At 37.5% G+C, this 23,732-nt stretch overlaps 1 protein-coding gene across 1 annotated transcript; it reads left to right on the forward strand.

Annotated features, from left to right (window-relative positions):
- Window positions 1-1,874: 1,874 nt before the first annotated feature.
- Window positions 1,875-23,636, forward strand: LOC311289776 (sialic acid-binding Ig-like lectin 7; the record flags this gene model as incomplete). Its single annotated transcript, XM_084408024.1, has 7 exons — window positions 1,875-1,941; window positions 8,795-9,145; window positions 9,277-9,582; window positions 19,598-19,876; window positions 20,493-20,580; window positions 23,128-23,146; window positions 23,265-23,636. 7 exons carry the CDS (start codon window positions 1,875-1,877, stop codon window positions 23,361-23,363), a joined length of 1,209 nt encoding a protein of 402 aa, XP_084264150.1. The 3' UTR covers window positions 23,364-23,636.
- Between the last annotated feature and the right edge of the window lie 96 nt (window positions 23,637-23,732).

Consider the following 23,732-nt stretch of genomic DNA (forward strand, 5'->3'; position numbering starts at 1 on the left):
GGGGTTTCGAGTTGGGTGCTAGACATTATAAAAAGAGGCTATTCGCTGCAGTTTCGCCGACGCCCTCGCCGCTATGCGGCACGCGTCGAAACCACGGTAAAAACAGAAGTAGCTCATCTACTTCGAGCCGAAATTCTGAAACTATTGAGCAAAGGGGCCATAGAGCCTCTCTCTCAAGCTCAGAGCGAAGGAGGGCTATACAGCAGATACTTCCTGGTATCGAAAAAAGACGGGGGTCTCAGACCCGTACTAGATCTAAGGCAACTGAACAAAGCGCTGGTGAAGCGGCAGTTTAGAATGCTCACGACCAGAAAAATCCTCACGCAAATTCGCCGAGGAGATTGGTTTGTGTCAATAGATCTGAAAGACGCATATTTTCAAATACAGATAGCGTCACGTCACAGGCGATTCTTGAGATTCGCCTTCGAGGGCCAGGCATATCAGTACACAGTCCTACCGTTCGGCTTATCCCTAGCACCCCGTACATTTACGATGTGCATGGATGCAGTGCTCGGACTACAGGACATGCGAGTATTGAACTACTTGGATGATTGGCTGATCCTAGCTCAATCTCATTCGGAGCTAGTAGAGCACAGAACCATTTTACTCGATCACCTCGAGAATCTAGGTCTCAGAGTCAATTGGGCGAAGAGCTCTCTGTTCCCCAGACAGATAATATCTTTTCTGGGCACAGAACTGAACTCGCTGTCCATGATAGCACGGCTATCATCACAGCGCACGCTGGACATTCAGCGCGCAGCGAGCTCTTTCCGCTGCGGCGCATCTGTCCCGCTCAAGAAATTTCAGAGGATGCTAGGTCTCATGGCCTCAGCATCATCAGTGCTTCAGCTGGGCTTGCTCCGTATGCGCCCACTGCAGTTCTGGCTGAAAGCGCGAGTACCACGCCGAGCGTGGGCCTCCGGTCTGCTTCGTCTCAAGGTCAATCAGAAATGTATCATAGCTCTGAAACCTTGGAAAGCAAACGACTGGTACCGATCAGGTGTCAGAAGCCTGGGGACTTCCTCGAGGGTCAGGATGGTGTCTACGGACGCATCCACCTTAGGATGGGGAGCGCTGCTCGAGGGCACACCGTTCTTTGGCCAATGGTCAGAACGCGAGAAGCTCCTGCACATAAACTGTCTCGAAATGTTGGCAGTGAACAACGCGCTGACGCGTTTTTGTCCCCAAATAAGAGGACACCACGTCCTGGTCCGCTCGGACAACGTGTCGGTGGTGTCCTACATAAATCGCCAGGGCGGCCTCAGGTCTCGGAACCTGTACAGGCTAGCGAAACGCCTCCTGGTGTGGGCTCAGCACAACCTGCTCTCGCTGAGAGCAGCGCACGTGCCGGGGCTCCTGAACATAGGACCAGACAGACTGTCCAGGAACAATGTTCCGGCAGGCGAATGGTCTCTACACCCACAGACAGTCCAACTGCTGTGGAAGAAATTCGGCAGAGTGGAAGTAGACCTGTTTGCGTCTCAAGAAAACGCTCACTGTCTGGAATTTTTCTCCAAGAGCAGGGACGCGCTGGCTCATGTATGGCCCCGCCGCCCGCTCTATGCTTTTCCCCCCGTCTCTCTCCTGCCTCAGGTGATAGAGCGGATCAGGGAAGAAGGATGCTCAGTGCTGCTCGTAGCGCCGTTCTGGAGAAACCAACACTGGTTCCCAGTAATGATGCAGCTAGCAAGCACCATGCTCCAAGCACCTGCCCCATGGCCAGTGCCGTTGAGGAGAGACCTCCTCTCACAGGCTCACGGCTCGATTTGGCATCCTCACCCAGAGCTGTGGTCCCTTCATGTTTGGGCCATCAACGGGTACCCGGGTATCACGCAGGCTAGAGCTCCGTCTACGCGACGTCTCTACTCCTCGAAATGGTCAGTGTTCTCCGGCTGGTGCGCAGCTCAGGGTGTGTCACCCGCAGACTGCTGGGTGACGGAGGTACTCTCCTTCCTACAGGAGCTGTTGGATAAGGGCAGGACCCCTTCCACGCTCAAAGTCTATGTGGCGGCTATAGCAGCGTTCTCGAGAACAACGCTTGGTCAGTCAATAGGAAGGAACGATTTAGTCATTCGCTTCCTTAGAGGAGCTAAGAGGCTGAATCCTCCCAGGCCTCCCTCAGTCCCTGTGTGGGACCTTTCTATGGTGCTGGAAGCCATGAAAGGTGCCCCTATACAATATTACAATTCCTGCAATACTGGAGGCTGCAGTTCCAGGACTGACATCCTAGGACTCCATTTCTAGGACCCTTTTTTGACAATGCCACCTAGCCAATAGGCTACTCCAACAGAGAAAACCTTAATTAAACATAAAACAAACAGATACAAAGACCACACCAATGGAAATTATTACATTTTTATTATCTGTCCACCTTATTTTTAACATAAGAGTGGGCACGGCCCATTGTACATTTAAATGTTCAAGAATTTATGTGTCAGGCATCAGTTATTTTAGCCGTGCAAAAACAGTTCATATGACATTGTAAACTGGTATTTGTTTTCATATTATTTCAATTTATTAACATAGGCCTACTGATAAACACATTCGTTTGTTGCGCAAACTGTTCGATCACACGCCAGATGAGAATTATTACACTGGACTTCGGCGAATGAAAAGGAAGACTCGTACATACTGTACACATAAAATATCTTGCTTCTGAGGTGAAAAATAAGTTATTTCTAGCAAAACTGAATTTAAAACTAGAATATAGGGCCTCATATAGCCCATTGAATCAAATTAGGTTAAATAGCCTATTTCGGGGTTGCAGTTGTGTTTAGGGTTAAGAGTTGGTTAGGACAATAACACGTTAAATTTAAATAATTAAACAACTAAATCATTCTTGAAAATGTATACAAATACATAATTGAACATAATTGTGCTCTAAAATAGTATAAACTGCTAGTTTACAAACAAACAAAAAAGAACTAGGGACCAATAGGACTGCTGTCCTGAAACTTGCATTACAAAAAAACCATTAGAAAGTCAAATTGTGCTAATAAGTTGAATCTGACGGACATTTTCAAATAAGTAAAAAAATATGCAACAAGTTGAACATATTTTCATACTGCATGTGAACTTTATCAAATATTTTAGAAAAGCTAATTTTATGCCAATATCATCATTTGCATTAGGCTACATAAATCTTGCCGTCATGGAAAGACTGTTCAATGTTTGCATTAGGCTTACCACATTGTGTTATCTTCTGCAGCTTCCAGTCAGTAGCTTCACAACAGTGAATTTGTTCTCTTTAATACCAATATTCAGTGGATTTTTTGATCAGCCTTTTCGGGTAAGTAGTTTAATATCAGTTGATATTTTCAGGTGTGTTGATTCTGAAGTTTCAGATTATTTTATTCTGTATGCAAAATTCAGCAGGCAGTCGGTTAGAACTGAGATGACTCTTAATTGAAGAGACGTACTGAGCAGTGTCTATATAGGTTCTTATTTTACTGAAGAACTTGCTTGAGTATAAGTACATGTGTGGTTCTGTAACAAATTGAACACAAGAGAAATAAACTTATTGACACTGGGACACAGCTGAAATGCGTGTGACCGCCCCTTTAGAATGAGACTGACAATTTTTTTTACCTACTATGTCCAGTTCACTTATAGTTTTGTCGTGGCCACAACATATAAACTTAATAGAACGTGATAATATGTCATGGCCACGAGATATTAATTTGTGGGAACATCATATTACCTCGTGGAAATGTGATATGTCGTGGCCACAAGGTCATTTTCTTAAGGTAATCATTATGTTATGTCATACTGAAGATCCTATGTTGAGGGAATGACAATTTCTTGTGGCCACGAGTTTAAAGGGATAGTTCACCCAAAAATGAAAATGATCTCATAATTTACTCACCCTCAAACCATAGGTGTATATGACTTCTTTCAGCCAAACACAGAGTTATATATAAAAATATCCTGGCTCTTCCAATTTCTTAAAAAAAAAAAAAAACTGAATGGTAACTTGAATTTTGACACTTCCTTTTGAAGTGAAGCAATGTGTTTTTGTAAGAAAATATCCATATATATATTTATAAATATCCAAGTATAATAACTGGGTTCCGGTAATGTCTGTTTGCAAGTCTAGTTCCAGCTGAAGAGTGACCTCTGACCTGACCCCAAAGCTGTTGTCCCTTGAATATGTAGTTATTTTCTTTTTCTTTATCAAAATTCTTTATTCACAAGCAAAAATGGCTCCTTTATTTTTCCTCTTTATCGTGCTGAATTTAACTCTTTTATTTCATCCATTAGACTTTAAATAACAAAACTGTTTTAATGCATTATGAAGATTTAATAATAATAATAATAATGACTTTATTCAGGACTCAAAATGGAAGTAAAAAAAATAAGAAAAAAAAGACAATAGTTACAACATAGCAGGAAACATACAGTACATATAACTAAATTAATAAAAGGTCAATAACTTTCACTTGTAATATCAGGAGCGCCAATGTCTCCACAGTCTAGATGTATACCTGACAGAGCTAAAATCATTGTGGGCTAAAGCTTGTATAATTCTGTTTTCAGAGGCAGACATTCTACACATGTATCGAAAAATAAGATTTCTTATTAAGGCAGAACAGGTAGGCACAGCAACATTAACAAACATTAGCACTACACCATCTTGGTTGTTTTAGAAGCAGTCTCATGCCATCATTATACGCTACATTCAGTCTATGCATGTTCTTTTTGCTGACCGCCACAAGTGGGCAGTATAAAGTGGTGTACAGCATGCTTTGAATAAGGCTTGCTAGCTTAACATAAGCAGAACACATGCCAAATTTACATGCAAGCACAAAAGGTGACAAAATAAGACTAGAATTCTTATCATTACTTATCTTATCATTCTTATAGTATTCCTCTATGTTGCAATTTAAGAAACATTTTTCATGGTTTACACGATCAAATGCCTTTGAGGCATCTATAAAACACATAAAAGTTGAGGAATTCTGGCTATTATAATGATCTAAAATTTCCTTTAAAGGGATAGTTCACCCAAAAATGAAAATGCTGTCATCATTTACTCTTCCTCAAGTTGTTCCAAACCTGTATGACTCAGCAGAAGAAAATAGATCATACCGGTTTGGAACAACTTGAAGATGAGAAAATGATGACAGAATTTTCATTTTTGGGTGAACTATCCCTTTAAGGCAAATATACACATATCTGTACCATGTTGACGTTTAAAGCCAAATTGGTTGCCAGTCGTAAGAATATACTGTTCCAACCTGTTAAGAAGAATTATCTCCAACACTTTGGATACAATGCTAGCTAGGGCTTTAGGTCTATAATTGTCCATGCTGTTTATTTTGCCAGTTTTGTCTTTAATGACGGGCACTAATAAAACAGGTAACATAGATTCAGGCAGAGTCCCATGAACTAAGAAACCTGTCATACAAATAGCAAACAGAGGAACAAGTTTCTTGGTTGCATATTTTAGATGTTCAGCGGTTATTTTATCGGTCCCACACACTTTATTGTCATCTAATCCCAATACTGCAGATTGTACCTCTTCTGAATTAATAACCACATTTTCATCATTGTCAATATTTTCCACCTCAAAAGTATTCCTCTAAATACAGTTAAACAGCTCATGATAATGTTGCCGCCACATCTGACAAATTACATCTTAGCCACTGACACCCTCAATTTTTGAGGGTAAAGACATTTTAATACTGTTCATGGCTCTATAACCTCTTTCCAAAAGTCATTATAACTTCTGTCATGCATCTTACATGCCAAAGAGTCAGACCTCATCGAGTTCTCATTCTTTTTTTATAAATCTTAGTGCAAAATTTGCATTTGCCCGTTTCATCTCTTCAAATAAAGGGCCCTGTCTATCTCTACCGGACTCTATCCAGTCTTTAAATGCACACCGAGCTTTGACGTGAAGTTCTGCTACATGTTCGTTCCAACCAGGCTTGATGCTATGCCATTCGCTGAGGTTTATAAAAAAGCCTACTGGCAATATTAAGTGTTTCCACAATTGAGTCATATAAAACACATCAATCTTTACTATGTTGTGGATTCTTACAATTAATATCACCACATCTTATGGCGTCTTTGGGCAGTGCAATGTTTCCCAGCAACCCATCAGTCCTAACATGATACTTCTGGAAATCTTCCATGGTTAATTTAGTCCTGTCTAGTCTTCCTGTGTTAATGCTATTAGCCACCGTAGTTAACATTGGTAAGTTTATCTAACCACGAGGTGGTATGTCATCTCACTGATGTAAGTATAACTATTATTAGGTAAAAGGACCTTGCTTGACAGTCTTAAACCAATATCAGTGCAAAAATGCGTTAAGTGATTAGCAAACAGAGAGTTTGCATCAGAAATATCAGCATTCATGTCTCCTACAACAAAAATACAGGTTGAGGCATTATCCTGAATAAAAGAGCCAACAAATGCTTATCTATTTAAGTATTCAGCTTCATTTTGATAACACTCATACAGAGTGTATATATTCAAGATAATAAACTTTGTATCATGACAATTAAACTCGATACCAACAGCCCAATTCACACCCAATCTTACCACTGCAAATGCATATCAATGAAAAAATATATAACCAATAGAAATGATAATTCATAAATATTAAATAAAAAAGAAACAATCAATGAATGGATTTAAAAGACTGAATGTGGGATGGGATAGATAAAATATGTTATTGTAGGCCTATATTATTGTATGTTCTTACATATTCCTTTTATAACAAACTAAATTTGAATGCTGTCTCTGCTTAATTTTTTGTCATTCTTAATTGACAAAATATTAAATTATTAATAATACCTATTTTGAGTGGCCACGAGTTTAATGTGTAAACAAACCTGCGTGACATAGCAACCTGGGATTAGGAGAAATGGATATCATTAATAATTTAAGATCATTCTGTCAAGGTAACGACATAATTATCACGTTCCCACGATAAAACTGTGAACCAGTGTCCCGGACTCCCGGTCACCGTATTTACCCTCTCACATACACACTGCAGTCCGGACAGAATTATCAGGGACATTTAAGAATGTCTGGGATTCTAGTGCAATTTGTGCACGTCTTGGCCTCATACAATTTAAAGTATTATACAGAATTCATTTTTCTGGCTAGGCCAGGCTATCTGAAATCTTTCCTAATGTTGAAGACAGATGTGACAGATGTCATGCACCTTTGTGCAATTTGAGTCATATGTTTTTTACTTGTCCTATGTTGCAAAATTTTTGGGTCAGGTATTTTACAACTATGTCTAAAGTGTTAAATTAGAATTGATGTTTGCCCCACCATAGCAATCTTTGGTGTACCAAAAATCTGGTCTCAGTTTAATTCCAAACAACTGGATGTTATATCTTTTACCTCCTTGTTAGCTAGACGCCGTATTTTGCTCCACTGGAAATCTAATAAGCCTCCAACAACCTCCCAATGGTTAGTGGATACCATGTTTTTTCTGAAACTGGAAAAAGTAAGAGGTTCTCGGAAAAGCAATTTCTTCAGTAAATGGCATCCCTTTATTGCTTACTTTAATTCTCTTAAAACCCTACCTCCTGGTTAATACGTGATTAAATGTGTATGTGTATGTACGTATGTATATGTGTTATGTATGTGTATACACGTATGTATGTATTGTATATTATCTACTTGTATCATTATAATTTTTGTGATTAATGTGTATTTTTGGCCTTTATTAGGGGTTGACCTTCTTTTAATGGCAAGATGGGTGTTGCTGAGAAAGTCTGTGTTTTTGTCTTTCTCTTACAAGGTATGTGTATCTCTTCTTCACCTTCACCAATGTCTTTAATGAGACATTTGTAAGATGAAGTGAACAGCTAAAATGTTTATCATGATGAATGTGTTTTTTATATGATCAGTGTATTTTAATCTGTTGTGTATAGGTCTAAATGGTTTAATTGCATAGTTGAAAAGTATTTGAGGAGCACTACTTATGATTATTTATACTATAGCGGTTCTGTTAAGACCGAATACTTGCGATTACTCAAGAAATACGCAATACTTTTTACTCTATTACAGTACATGTAGACTTAAAAGTACAAAGTACATTATTTCAGTCATCATGACTTAAATCTAAAATATATAAAAAATGATAAAATCTCTATACTGTCTCTTAATTGTTTTCAAAAGTCAATTGAAAATCTAAGAAAGGAATACTCTTTACTTGTAAGTTTAATAAACATAGACACTTTCTTACTTTTTACTTTTACTCAATTATTAATATGTATTTATTTATTTATTTATTTATTTATTGGCTAGGTACTTAGACTTTTAATTGAGTTATTAAAAATACACAGAATCTTTAACTTGAGCACCATTTGTCACGACACTACATCTGTGTTACATATAACATGATGCAAAGTAACAATCTGATTACCTTATTTTAATACAAGCTGTATACTAAAGACCAGATTCATAGATGTAAAAATAAAGAAAGTAGAACATCAAATATGTTACATTTGATTTAAAATCAAGTATTCTGACTTATTATTCTGATGTTGATTCAGTCAGTACTCAAGCATTATCGTCATCAATCCACACAGGCTTTTTTTTATTTTCTCCTCTGCTTTTAATGCAATATATATATATATATATATATATATATATATATATATATATATATATATATATAAAACATTTTTTTTTTTTTTTACTGAAATATAAATTAGGTCTATTTGTAAACTGAAATGTATAGTCAAATAAAGGGTTTGTGTTTATTGCTGGAAATGTGCTTGTACATTTTTTTGTGTGCTTTAACAGTTTGTGTTGTGTGTGTTGTAGGTGTTTGCTGTAGAGATTTCAGCATCAGTCTGCCAGAGAAGATTGAAGCTCTCAGTGGATCCTGTGTGATTATAAAGTGCACATTTGATATTCAGGAATCATTTGACAAAGACCTCACTGAGAGTGCTGCTATAGGACAGTGGTTCAGAGATGAAAATAATGTGTTTAACTCTAGAGTTCCCAATTCTAATCACTTTGAAGGGGCAATAACTGGAAAATTACATAAGAAGAACTGCACCACTGTCTTTAATACTGTTAGTTCAAATCATAATGGCAAATATCACTTCAGGATTGAGAGTGGTGATCTGAAATACAGCTACAAACTAAACACCTCCACTGTAAATGTCATTCGTGAGTGATTTGAGTCCTTTTTTATTTAAATGATATGTTAAGTGTTTAAAGTGTTAAAAAATTATATTTTAAATATATTTGTCATGCCATTATTGTCAGTGTACTTAATCTTGTATTTGTGTGTATTTCAGAGTCTCCCCCCAAACCCACAGTGAAGCTGTATGAGGATCAGGATCAGGAGGTGTTGGAGGGGAGCTCTGTGAGTCTGCGCTGCTCTGCTGAGACTCTCTGCTCCTCTCCTCCACCAACTCTCACATGGAGCTTCACTCCCAGAATCCCCCTCAGTGAGAGCAGCAGACAACAGGAGCTCCTCATCTCTGATCTGAACTTCACTGCTACTCACCGTCACCACAGAGTCACTTTCACCTGCACTATAACCTACCAGCTACAGGACAAGAACAAAACAGCACAGGACAACATCACATTATATGTTCAGTGTAAGTGATGCTTTGTATCAGTTTTGACTTGGTAATCATATTATTGTAAATTGTATTGTGTGGCAATGTATTTGTTTCCCCTCAGATCCCCCTAAAAACACATCAGTTTCTGTGCTTCCGTCTGACTCGGTGTTGGAGGGCAGTTCTGTGACTCTGACCTGCAGAAGTGATGCAAATCCAGCAGTGATGAACTACACCTGGTCTAGAAAGAGTGAAAGAGAGTTGAAGCAGCTGCAGACTGGAGACACCCTTACCTTCGACAGGACCGACCCGACACAGAGAGGCTGGTACCACTGTACAGCTCAGAACAAACACGGCTACAATGAGTCATCAGTGATGCTGGACATTCAGTGTGAGTAATAAAGGAATAGAGAGAACCTTTCAACCAATAATAAAACTTTATTCCATCATTAACTATGTTTTCTATGGAACACAAAAAAGTTATTTAGCAGAATGCCCTGGCTGTTTGTTTCATGCAACAGCAGTGAACTGGGGCTGTCAAGTTAAAAAAGACAAAAAATGTTCTTTAGACATAGGTCACATTTGAGGTGTTTTTTTGTTGTTGTTTTTTTTTTTTACAATTTTTTAATGTTCGTGAATCATTATTTATTTGCACTTATCCAGAAGTCAATGAAAAACGCAAAGTTATAAGACTTTAAATAGAGTGTACAAGTCCTTATTTTCGTCAGCCCCAGTTCCTATTCACTTTTATCTGGAAAAGTGCAGCCTGGACATTCTGCTTCTTTTTCTGTTACATGGGGAAAATCAAATGAGTTTGGAATAACTATTTTAATGTCTGTTTTACTTGCTGATTTGCTTTACATTCATTAGCACTTTAGTTGAAGCATATTCTATGCTAGTCGGTGTGACCTTTTATCTTACACCTTTAACCCTATGGTTATCCAGATAGGGTAAGGTTAGTCAAATTTAGCCTAATCCATAAAGAACTCAGCCGCCAGGAGGTTGAAGTCCTTCAGGACTGACGTAGAAGACTTTTTTTGAGGCTCAGTTCGTAGTTATAAATAAAGTCTCACAGGAGGCAATCATAACAATAAAAATGCTTATTTTATTGGTTACAATACAAAGCAGTTAAATATAAAATAAAACTTAAAATCAGTTTAAGCTAAAAAGCTCTATAATCTAGCCTTTAACCAGCAATATTGGAGATGCTGTCAAGCGCCCTTGTTAGGGTATCAGGCATACTTCACCTTTAATGCAGGCAGCATCTGAGGAGGCCTTTTACTCCTCAGACTTTTATACTACTTTTTGGGAAATTCCACTTCAATATTTTTCATGAATTGATCAATGTCTTGTATGATCCATTCTTCCTGCTGTTGGAGTATCAGTCTCTGTGACTCAGTCTCAATCCCCTGGATGTCCTTTCGCTGTTGTCTTCTAACACTCTTCCTCTTCTTCTCTGAAGTGTCCGTCTGCTCTCTTCACCCCTGTTTGTCTTCTCATTAACCTTTTGTGGTTGGTTACAAACAGTTCATGCACTACAACTTTCACAACCATTGTTTAGTCGTCTTATCTTGGCCCACGTGTATCTTCTCATTTACCTTTTGTGGTTGGTTACAAATAGTTCATGAACTACAACTTTCACAATTTTCTTATCATCTCTTGTTGTTTCAATGACACACAAAATGCAACATCATTCTGAGTCGCCGTTTGCACGACATAGCATTTCATGCAAGCATATATGGCATTAATTCAAAAGCAATTCCATCTTTGAACAGATAAGTAGCAATATCATAATCTAAAACATCTAAAATGAATAAATAAAACCTTTATTAGTACACCAGTGTCAAGTTAAATCTACTATAGAGCCAGGAACAAATACAAACAAAAACAAATCTCAGCTAGTGTCTGAATGTGAACTGCAAGCCAGTAAAATTAGTCAGTAATATGTAAGCCATCTTCAGTGAATGTATGTGAACTACAATAGAAAAGTTACTAAGGAAAGATTCCAGTTTTCCTGCTCAGACTTTTCTTGATCTTTCTCTCTATTAGATGCTCCTCAAATCTCCACTTCCTCTAGCTGTGACAGTGCAACTGTGTGTTTCTGTGAGATTGATGGGAATCCCTCTCCTAAACTGGAGTGGCATCTGTCTGGACGTCCTGTCACGAACTCTTCAAACACGTTCATCAGTGAAGAGCGATTGAACAGCACAGGCTTGAGGAGCTCCATCACTCTACATCAGTCACTCTCACACACATCCACTCTGCAGTGTGTCGGCAGCAACACTCATGGCACTGCAAGTCAACTGTTTCAACTGAATCTCTTCTCTCAAGAGGCTTCACGTAAATTTCAACTTTAATCTATTTCAGTCATTGATATGGCAATGAATCAGCTATAGCCTGCTGCTTTTTTTAATGAATGAAATTATTCAGATACATTGTGTTAAATATTTGTTTGATATCAATACAGTTGCTCTTTGGAATAAAGAAAGTTTCCATGAACTGTCACTTTAATAGTGTTTAACGTTTACGCCGTCCTGGTTGGATTCGGTGCTGGGGCTACATTTATGGCCATCTTATGGGTCACAACACTGCTGTACAAGTAAGTAAACTTTGTGATGCCTGATGTAAACACGATAGTATGATCTTTCCCCTAAGGAAAAAAACACACAAATGTGATCTCTTTAATATCACAATTGTTTCTCTCAGACACTAATGAAATGAAACACAAGAGGGGGTGAGATTTCCCAGAAAATTTTAATTATTTAATAATTTTATTTCATCTGAGCCAAATTTGATACTTAATGGAGTTCTACGTAACAATATATTTCATTTAAAGGGATGGTTAACCCAAAAATGAAAATTCAGTCGTTCCAAATCCGTAATACTTTCGTTATTCTTCGGATCACATGAAGATCTTTTTGATCTGACAGCTTCGCAACTGACACTTTGACGCTTCAAAAAGTTCATAAAGAGATCGTAAAACTAATACATATGAATTGAGCGGTTTAGTCCAAATATTCTGAAGAGACTTGATTGCTTTATATGATGAACAGATTTAATTTAGGCTTTTATTCACATAAACATCAATCAACGGAAGCTCAAGCATGTTCACTTGATGTGTGAAAACCAGTGAGGTTCATTCTCGTGTTACGCAGCACGTTTGAGCTTCCGCAATGAACCAATGGGGTTCATTTCCATGTTACGCAGTATGTCTCAGCTTCTGCAAGAACCAATGAGGTTCATTCTCGTGTTACGCTGCATGTTTCAGCTTCTGCAAGAACCAATGAGGTTCAGTCTCGTGTTATGTAGCACTTTTGAGTTTCTGCAAGAGGTTTGTTCTAGCACGTCAAGCAGGTTTGGTTGTTTACAATTAAATAAAAGCCCAAATTGAATTTGTTCATCATATAAAGCAATCAAGTCTCTTCATAAAATGTAAACTAAACCGCTCAATTCATATGGATTAGTTTTACGATCTGTTTATGAGCTTTTTGAAGCGTCAAAGTGGTAGTTGCATATAGCTGCCAATGGAGGGACAGAAAGGTCTCAGATTTCATCAAAAAGATTCCAAAGATGATAGAAAGTCGTACGGGTTTGGAACGACATGAGGGTGAGTAATTTCATTTTTGGGTGACCTTTCCCTTTAAGTCTCCTGAGCTATGAAAGAGCAACCTCCGAACAATAAAAATGTCTAATGAATGTGGTGCAAGCAGTTATGTTTTTAATTATGGATTATTTCTGTAGATGCTGCAGGACTCAAAGGGGAGATAAAACTGGACTCATTCAGACTGATGTGGTATGTTACAGTATATCAAACACCCATTCTATTCATTCCCAAACATGTCAAACTCATGTACACCAGAACACTTTTACGTACAGTTACTCTCTCCAAGTTTTTCATAAAAGCTCTCTACTAATGATTCTCCATCTCTGTTCATCCACTAGGCTGATTCAGTGGACAGTGGGGAAGAGCCTTTTTATGTCAGTAAAGTTATATTATCAGCTGAAGCCCCCACTATAAATCATCCAGAAACTCTACATTATTCCACCATTAACTTTAACAACACCAAGTCAAAAGACATTAGAGGCATCTCTTCGCTTACTGAGGACTATGCTGTGGTCCGATATTGCGGTCGAAACGTAGCAGATAGCGAGGCAAAGATCAGAGAAGTGTCGTCAACGCCACATAATGATACCATTTACCAAGTTCCTCACAAAGCAAGACGGAGTGCAGATATGGACGTAAAGCAAGGTGAATCTATCTAAGAAAGCATCAAATACAATATTTATAAACATGTAAATCCAATTCATTCAAATGGGGATTTTAGAGCACATGGAAGCCACACTTAAATATATATATTTTGTCATTGCATTAGACAACAAATGATTAATCACATTTTTATATGGTGTCAATGAGATTTTAAGTTTAAAGTAATTTCCTAATTAAGTTCACAGAGCTGTCATATCAGAGTAACCACTGGTGTAGTTTACATTACATTAAATATGAAAATGTTACACTAACATTGGACAATCACAAAGTGATTAATTTTGTGTGTATTGATATATCATTTAAAACCTCCACAAACTTATTTTGGGGAATTAAAAATCATGTGTTTGTGCAGTCTTTCTTTAAATTATTTATTATTTATTATTATTGTTATTTTGTTATATAATTTAGTCATGTTACAATTTACATAAATCTTTAAGTGTCCAAACACTCTTTGTGGGGCACTGCATATTTACAATGTGCATTTTATTTCCAAATAAATGTTGTTGTTTACTGTACACTTGCACCCTTTCAAATGGGTCTTGAATATTCTGTCTACTTTTATTTTGGTTAGCATTTGCATATTTGATTGAGAACTGCAACATTCTGCAATAATAAAGTATGTTTTATTGACATTTGAAACCAAAGTTGATTCTTTTACAAGATCACAAACATTCTTGTAGATAGCTTTCAGGTTTTATATTCATATATGCAAGATAAAAACAAAAGAAATAAGTTTTTTTTTTATTATTGCACAATTGCAAGGCTTCAATTTGTAAACATATTTTTTCCCTTATGTTTCTCTGACATACACTGTAGGATTTAACTGCCAAAAATGCCTTTTTGCCATTTTATTTTAATGACCAGTACAATTTATAAGCCTATATACCAACTTACACCTATAGCATTCCCAATATGATTATGTGAAAACATGACTTTCAGTAAAAAAAAGTTCAGTTGCATCCATGCCTAATGTCTCTGTCATGTTGCTCATTATTTTTTATAAATGTATTTGCAGACCCAATGAGTCACTGAGTCCATTCATACGACTTAAGCTTGTTGAAAGTCCTTAATGAAAATAACATTGCTCTAAGGCAGCTCATAGATCATATTCAGTTCCATTACGACCATGTAAAACTCCTTATCTCATGTGACACAAGAAAACGGCTCCTTTCTGTTGACACCTGTTTTGCATTATGGTTATACTATAACAGCATTGGCTTTATTCTCAAAGATGCATTCATCTTTCTTTGTTTATATTTGCAAATTTACATGGGTGATAATGTGAACCCTGACCAAGTTTTGCATAAACATTTTAGCCTGATCCCCCCAAAGGAAGTCACAAGGTATAGACCTATTCTTTATATACCGTAAATTTCAAAACCATTTGCGCACAACCTTTTAGTAACTACAAAAGTTAGCCTACATTAAAGTTAGTCAAAGTGTGCTAAATAGATGCGGAGAAGCAGATAATATGTGTGTTTTATATTATAAAGTATATAGTAGTATTAGTAGTATAGTAGTTTTATATATAATAGATATAAATAATACTGTGCAAAAGTCTAAGGCACCTTATTTTCACCCCCAAAAAAGGTCATAAGCCAGTTATTTATATATTTTGCTGTATAGTATGTCAGTAGGAAATATCAGTTTAAGTTTTCAAACATTCCTTTTTCCATTAATTGTAAAAATCGAGTGAGATTTTTTTTATGCACAAGGAGTCTGACAACAGCCGGTGCTCCACAAAGATCTCATTGAGATCCAAGACGCTTGAAGAAACCTACCTGCTTTCTCGTTGTCTTGTGTTGATGTCGCACGCGGCTGGTGTTTTCATTGGCATTCATCTGGAAGACATATGTTTTTAGAGTGTTTGCTCATCTGCAATAGTTCTATAGGACGTTTCCTGTCAAATCGACTTTTAGAAAATGTCTTTAAGATGTTTAAGATTTAGAATGTATTTAAAACGGACATCTTAAAGACGTCTATCAGATGTTAGTAAACAGCAGATGCTTTCCAGATTAAGTGATCTTTAACAGACATCTTGCAGACTATGTGTGCTATCTCTCAGGTGTTCCTGTCTTGTTTTGAGCACATGGCTTGTGATTGTGTTGGCTGGCCATGTGCTCTTGTTTTTGTTTTTACTGTGAGCACATGGCTTGTCATGTCTGTTTCTTTGTGTCATGTGCTCTTCTGTCTATCGTCTTCTTAACTCTTTTCCAGACATTGACGGAAATTTCCGTCATTTGTGAGAAACGCTACCCCGCCATACCCCGCACGTTCTTAACCCGATTATGCATAATAAGCCCACAATGCACTTGATCATGAAAACGCGTTAACCCATTTGCTTTATTTGAGTAAGGTCATAAATAGCCGACAACTGGTGCCATCGTCGGCAGTGCGAGCCCACCAATGAGTGTAAGTTGCCTTGTGTGCTTATGTTATAATTATAGTAGGTAACGTTAGTCCAGGCTCGAACATGGCTTTGTAAAACCTAGCAGCATTCCGGCTGTAGCGGTGACAGTTGAGTGTGGCGACGGCAGCTTTCCCGCGAGTAGGCGTGGTTTCAGCGCAGCCAGCGGACACGCCCCCAGCGTTTGAGAGCAGAGACTACTGCTCATTTTTTCAAGATTTTGATAGCTTATTTTATGTACTTGCCGGCTTTTTTTATCATTCAAATTTGGCTGGGTGGCTAATAACACATGTTTCTGTGGTGTGTCAAACTCAGAACACATACTTAATTTTGACTTTACAGGGACTTTAAGCATAAACCGATCGCCACAGCTATTTTTGCCCCTTACGCCGATTTCGCCCAGCATATACTGTAAATGCGTTAACCTGCTTTCTGTCAGCTTATTGAAGTGTGCATGTGTGATTATGTGACAGGAACATGGATTTAAGCACATCCAGGGAGAGAGAGAGCGTTAGGGAGGAGGAAATATATAGGCTATTGAAAACTTTCTGGACCCCAAAAAAATTTAATAGTGCTTTCATTTTGTGCAGAAGATAAAGAAGTGGTTCAGTAAAAATGCTGCATCTGTAACTTCATGAGAGGGTAATATATGAGCTGTATGTTTCCCGTTGACATGTTGCAATACTCTTCTTCTCTTTTTAATGCTTTATTTACATCACAACCGACATAACAAATGAAATCCTTTGAGTCAGATATGCAAATGATTATGTTTTGACGTCACTACTGGGAAATAACCTGATTTATTAATAAAGTTTTGTAAATGTTGTTTAGCTACTTGCATTGTAATTGGTTTGCATGTAAACCTGGACAACAGGTTATTTTGAGTAAGCAGATTTTTTGGTGAGTTATCAGATCTGTTGTAGATGTGGTTTCTGTTCATGTGTGCCAAGACATTTTAGAAATCCCGACCGGACGATGTTTTACAGCCATGTCCAGTATAAGCGTGGTCACCCACCCAATAAACATACAGTTAGGGTGAAATTAAAGGTAGGGCAGGTAGGAATTTTATAAAAAACTTTTTTCAAAATTTGTTTAAACTTTCTATATATATCAATACATAATTAAAATGTAAGTACTCTGAAAAAAAGAGTATAAAAATCGAGTGACTCTAGACCGTTTAATCTGCATTAAACACAGCTCATTATTTCCATTCGGGACGAAACAAAGGATTGGCTTAGGCGACTGTCACTCTCTCTCGCAACCATGGCAACCACCCTTTTGCCACAGGATCTGCCCACTTGCGCGCACCCGTTTGATTTGAGGAATTCAAGAGGCACGGAACCTAGGAATAGCAAAACAATGGCAGAGAAAGAGCAATCAAAATTCACATTACCGGCATATGCAGTTAGCGAAGACAAACAAGGCAAAAAAAGGAAGACAGAACAAAAAAAAAGGTAATGAACAAAAAGTCTTTGGATAAACAAAGAAATAAAACGCGTGTCAATATCCTCGGACCCTAGTTGCACGGCCTCTTGCACGACCTCCTCTGCTTCGCCCTCGACCCCCTGTCTCTGGAGTGTTGTCCTCATCAGAGTCAACATCATCATGGAAACTCTTACATGCAGAACACCATATATGTTATGAATCTTACACGAAATTCATCTTCATCACAGTGTAACTGATGGTAATGGAAAAACGTGTATCAATGCAACCTGTTTTTAGCTTTGCCTTATAGATATAACTAGCTCGTTCGTTAGCGAATCAAATAAAATATATTTTAAACTTTACCAATATCAATATGCTAGCTTGATAGTGAGTACTAAAATACATCTTATTTGTTTATATTCATAATGATAAAGTTATTTTTTTTATTATAAGTGATTCTGACTGACATGATGTCACTGCATGCACTGTGCTCCTTCATCTCCGCTCGTCTCAGGTAAATAATGCGTCTTCCAGGCAACTCACGGTAGGAGTCGCGCGTTCATGTGTTTTGGGGGCGTGGCTTTGGAAGGAGCCCAGAAGAGAGGGGGTGGAGTGAATGGAAATAATGAGCTGTCTTTAAAACAGTCGTGAGAGGTCTACAGACACCCGATTTTTATCATTTCTTTTTCAGAGTACTTACATTTTAATTATGTATTGATATATAAATAAAGTTTAAACAAATTTGGAAAATAAGTGGAAAATTTGTGCAGATTTGTGTTTCCTCACTGGACTGAGCATCTGTTAATGAAGAGATGAACAAGGCAGAGAAAATCATTCTTTTCTCTTTTCTGCTACAAGGTGTGGTTTATTTTCTCTTCTTCACATCTAGTTTTTAAATAACTAAAGTGTGACGTGAAGAGTGTGAATTCAAGTGCTAAACTGTTATTCTGTTATTCTGTCTATGAGACTATAGTGGTATATTTTGTTTGTAGCATTTTGTATAATAAAATGTGTTTATCTGCCAGAATGTTTCAGTGTTTGCTTCTGCTTGTTTGAATGATTTCCATCATGTGTGTGTTGTAGGTGTTTGCTGTAGAGATTTCAGCATCAGTCTGCCAGAGAAGATTGAAGCTCTCAGTGGATCCTGTGTGATTATAAAGTGCACAGTTAAGATTCTGGATAAATATGACAAATACCTCACTGAGAGTGCTGCTATAGGACAGTGGTTCAGAGATGGACGTGATGTAAATAATCTAGTGTTTAACTCCAGCGATCCCAAACATGATCACTTTAAAGGGGAAATAACTGGAAAACTACATGAGAAGAACTGCACTACTATCTTTTATAACGTTATTTCAGATCATAATGGTAAATATTACTTCAGGATTGAGAGTGGTGATCTGAAATACACCTACACAGAAAACACCTACACTTTAAATGTCATTGGTGAGTGATTTGAGTCTTTTATTAATAAATGAATGTGTTAAATTAATATTTTAAATGCATTTGTCATGCCATTATTGTCAGTATACTTAATCTTGTATTTGTGTGTATTTCAGAGTCTCCCCCCAAACCCACAGTGAAGCTGTATGAGGATCAGGATCAGGAGGTGTTGGAGGGGAGCTCTGTGAGTCTGCGCTGCTCTGCTGAGACTCTCTGCTCCTCTCCTCCACCAACTCTCACATGGAGCTTCACTCCCAGAATCCCCCTCAGTGAGAGCAGCAGACAACAGGAGCTCCTCATCTCTGATCTGACCTTCACTGCTACTCGCCGTCACCACAGAGTCACTTTCACCTGCACTATAACCTACCAGCTACAGGACAAGAACAAAACAGCACAGGACAACATCACATTACATGTTCAGTGTAGGATGTTTTTGTGGCATCAGCTCTTTTCTCCTCCATAAGACGCCCATAAATCTATATATATGACATCATTCTCTTTTTCTTTTTCAGATGCCCCTAAAATCTCTCCCTCCTCCAGCTGTAACAGAACTGATGTAACTGTGTGTTTCTGTGAGGTTGATGGGAATCCCTCTCCTGAACTAGAGTGGCATCTGTCTGGACGTCCTGTCAGTAACTCTTCAAACACGTTCATCAGTGAAGAGCGATTGAACAGCACAGGCTTGAGGAGCTCCATCACTCTACATCAGTCACTCTCACACACATCCACTCTGCATTGTGTCGGAAACAACACTCATGGCACTGCAAGAAAACTGCTTCTATCTGTTGCACGTGAGTTTCAGTTCTGTGATTCATCACATAGAACACAAATATGGCCCTGTCCCAAATGACACACATGTACACTTGTTGTCTTAACTTATAATGGCCACTGCGTGTGCATGTCCGTTAAGTCCACAAGACTGTATATGGTGTCCCATTTGTAATTTTAGGTTTCAGAAGGGTGCTTGCGAGCGCCCTTTTGCATACGATATGCGCCCTCGATGTGCACTTTTGCTGTGTCCGCAAGCTCGCGAGCTGCAGTCTTTTCCCGGACAGTCAAAACGGCATTACGTCATGAAAGTGTGGACTGAAGAAAATCGCAGAGGGCTTAGGTTTCCATTTGGGACAGGGCCTATCTCTACCCATCCCACCCATTCTCCATACTGCTTATCCTCTGTAGGATTGTGATTGTGGGAAATTGAGGATCTTTCAACTGATGATTAGTAAATGAAAAAGTCATAACAGTATCAGTCATTAATGCTAATCTCTCACTTTTCATATTGTTCCTATGCTCCTGCCATCATTGTTATTTTGTTGTTTAAAGATTAAAATATGACTCTCTATTCCTTGTTAAATTGAATCAGTGGATCATCAGTGGTTTTCTAAACACTTCTTTATTCTTCTTTAGGTTTGAATGTTTCCTCTGTGATGATTGGAGTTGCTGTTGCGGCTGTGCTGGTCATTATGTTCTGTGCCATTACATTTATCTGTGTACGGTAGGTGAACGACACATATAAGGTATTAAGAACCGTAGCAGAACAGCCATAATAAATTACTTAGAGAATAAAAGATAAGGATCACAGAATAGAAGTCAACATATGATAATGAGCTGATGGATTTTGTTTTATATAAACACACTCATGCTTTTGACATATGGTGCAGATGAAAGTGATTTATCCAGTTTTGTGGAGAGAAATATTTAAAAACAGCTTTATTCCAAAAACAATATCACCGTGTAACAGTATTAGCTGTTACTTTGGTATTTTTTCATACTCACCACTAGGGGGCGCATGAGCGTTAGAACCTCTTGTATTTAAAAGGGTAGCAGTAGCCTATAGAAGTCAGTTTGTTTGGAAGAGGGAAGCGTGGTTTTATCCAAGCACCTCCTGCAACACTCATTGGAGTCCTGAATGAGAAACTTTGTTTCCAGTTCAATCATATGGACTCTTTATACGTTACTTTATATTTTGAGACTGTTGAATCCATATGAGTTGCTAAGGCTCAACTGAAATGTACATCAAGTGGTTTCTAACCAATGGATTGATCTCACTGCATTACCTTGTGGATTATCAAGTATCCTAAGTACAAGAATGTGACTGTGGGCTATCTAGGTTTTTTTGTGGGTTTCCTTGGATTACTGGAAGAGCACTTAAAGGTTTTTTTTTGGACTTGGACATCATCCTAAAAATTGACTATTTCAACTTTCTTTGTAGTGATTCCATTAATTACTCAAAGAATCACTCAACTACAAGATTGAACTGATTAGATAGTTTTATTTATTTTCATTTGTCATTATTTTTCTATTGATTAAGTCTTTCTTTACAGACCATCTGTGTGGATACTGCTTTCATTTCAATTCATTTTCATATAAATGCATTGTTTTGTTTATTTCTTCTGTTTCCTAAATTGATATAAAGGTATAAAAAAAGTTAATTCCGGTCTTTAATGTTTGTGGTTACACACTGGGGAACATGTTAAGATTTTGCAGTAATACGTTCTTAAGTGGTGGGCCCCTCCTATTATTCAGATATATATAGCTGCATGCTACTAAAGTGGACAGTGGTTATAACCTATTGAGAAAGAGAAAAGCAAATTATACCAAAAGTTTACATCTAATGACTACAAAAATGGAATGTGACAGTGAAGTAAAATATAATAACATGTTGCGTTATTTTATTTTGGTTAAAATGAAAAGCCTTTAAAAAAACAAACAAAATTATTTAGTAGTTTTACCACTCATTTTGGGCACTTTCTGTTCCTCAAAAATATCAAAATGTATTTTAATTTAGAAATTATAAACATAGAAGTTCACCATAGAAGTGATGTATTCAAATCATGGTATGTATGAATTACATTTTTACACAGGCCTAATGTATGTTTGAACAAATTAATAGCTCTAAGCAAAAGAAAATGTATGAATGTTATTTGCATTATATAACAAAATATCAAACCAAGAGGCATTTATTTAATAATAAAAAAAATAGGACAAGCAAAACATTTCACAAAAATAAAAAAATTAGCATTTAAATTATTAAACTAGATATGGAATTCAAAATGAACACAAAACATATTTTGACACTACAGTTAGTGGTTATCACTATTGTGAAAAACAACACTATGGTTACTTTACACATCCACTAAAAAAACTTAACACCAGTTGAGCACAAATAATAAATAGAGTTATTTATAGTTAAAATTAGTTCTGAGAAAAGCTCTTATCGTTTGTTTGCAGATGCCACTTGCTTTGTCACTTTGTATCTGCATTGCAATGGACACTCAGACATTTTTAAGTGTGACTAAGTGGTCCAAAAAATGTTGGGGGTCACTGCACACGTTTATTCACTTGCCAGTCACATCTGGCTTTTGATTTTGCTCTCTGGAAAGCTAGCATGTAACTGATATTAAAAATCAACACGTTTTCAGAAAATAAAATATGAAACTTCTGGCAGTCGACTTCAGTTCCAGTTTTGCTTAGTTCGTTTTAGACCATCATGGCTTTTTTTTACATTCTGTTTTTTTACATCCTGTTTTCGGTCTAAGTCCACAGTAATCGATTGTCGAGTTCACGCGCATAGGTTTAGTACCTATGATCACGCGCGTGAACTCGACAATCGACTACTGTGGACTTCGACCTAAAACAGGATGTAAATACAGGTATGTGCGCTGGCTGAATAAACATCATTTTTTATATATTTCTTTCACATCTACTGCAGTCAGATTCACCCGCGTTCACTCAGAAGGAATCACTCACATGACCTGTGCACTTGTAATGACACATCAAGGATGTTAAGAGCCTAAAAGCAGGTTTAAAACTTGCCCCATTGAAGTCAACAGGGTGCAAATTTTAAAACGAGGATAACACGGTGTAGGCAACACCGATTTTTGTCGTTGTTCTCTGTACTGACAGCACTCCAAATGTACAAAAAAATGAGCTCAATGTTAAAATTGACCGGAGTTCTCCTTTAAACAGTAAGAATGCGTTTCTTTGTAGAGAGATAATATAATGGACTAAACGTTAGTAACCCAATATCCTTTCTTTTCAGGTTGTCCACCAAGCTGAAGGTGAGTCTTCTTTGTTATAAGGCCTAGATAGTAAGACATGATATAGGATGATGATGATGATGATGATGATGATGATGATGTTGATGATGATGATGTTTGAGAGTGTTTATGTTGTTAGGCTCAGAATGAGGCAGCAGACACATATGCTTCTCTTCAACTCTCAGCTCCACCCTCTGAATATGACACTTTGAACATTAAGAGAGGTGACGCACAATAAACAACCAATACACATTTTATCTCCTCCTTTGTTTTCTTCACTAAGTTGTTTTTTTCATGAGTTATGCAATGGATGTATTTCCACATGAAAGACTCGTATAAAAACAACTAATTTCACATGGATCCTATGTCTGATACATTACTAAAGCATGAAGACCAAGCCTCACTGGCAACAAAATATGCATGTTTTTGTCATATTTTATGGAAGTCTGTTTAGTTGTTTGAAATAAACATATGTTTCATACACATTACACATTTGCAATTTGTTTGTCATTTAAAAAAAAAGGTTTAGATGGCTTGGTTTGATAGATGATGTGTCCCAGTTTCACTACCTATACTGTGCTGTAAAAGTATGTAGGCCTACTCTTTT

Source organism: Rutilus rutilus (genome assembly GCF_951802725.1).
Source record: "Rutilus rutilus genome assembly, chromosome: 4".
NCBI classification, from domain to species: domain Eukaryota; kingdom Metazoa; phylum Chordata; class Actinopteri; order Cypriniformes; family Leuciscidae; genus Rutilus; species Rutilus rutilus.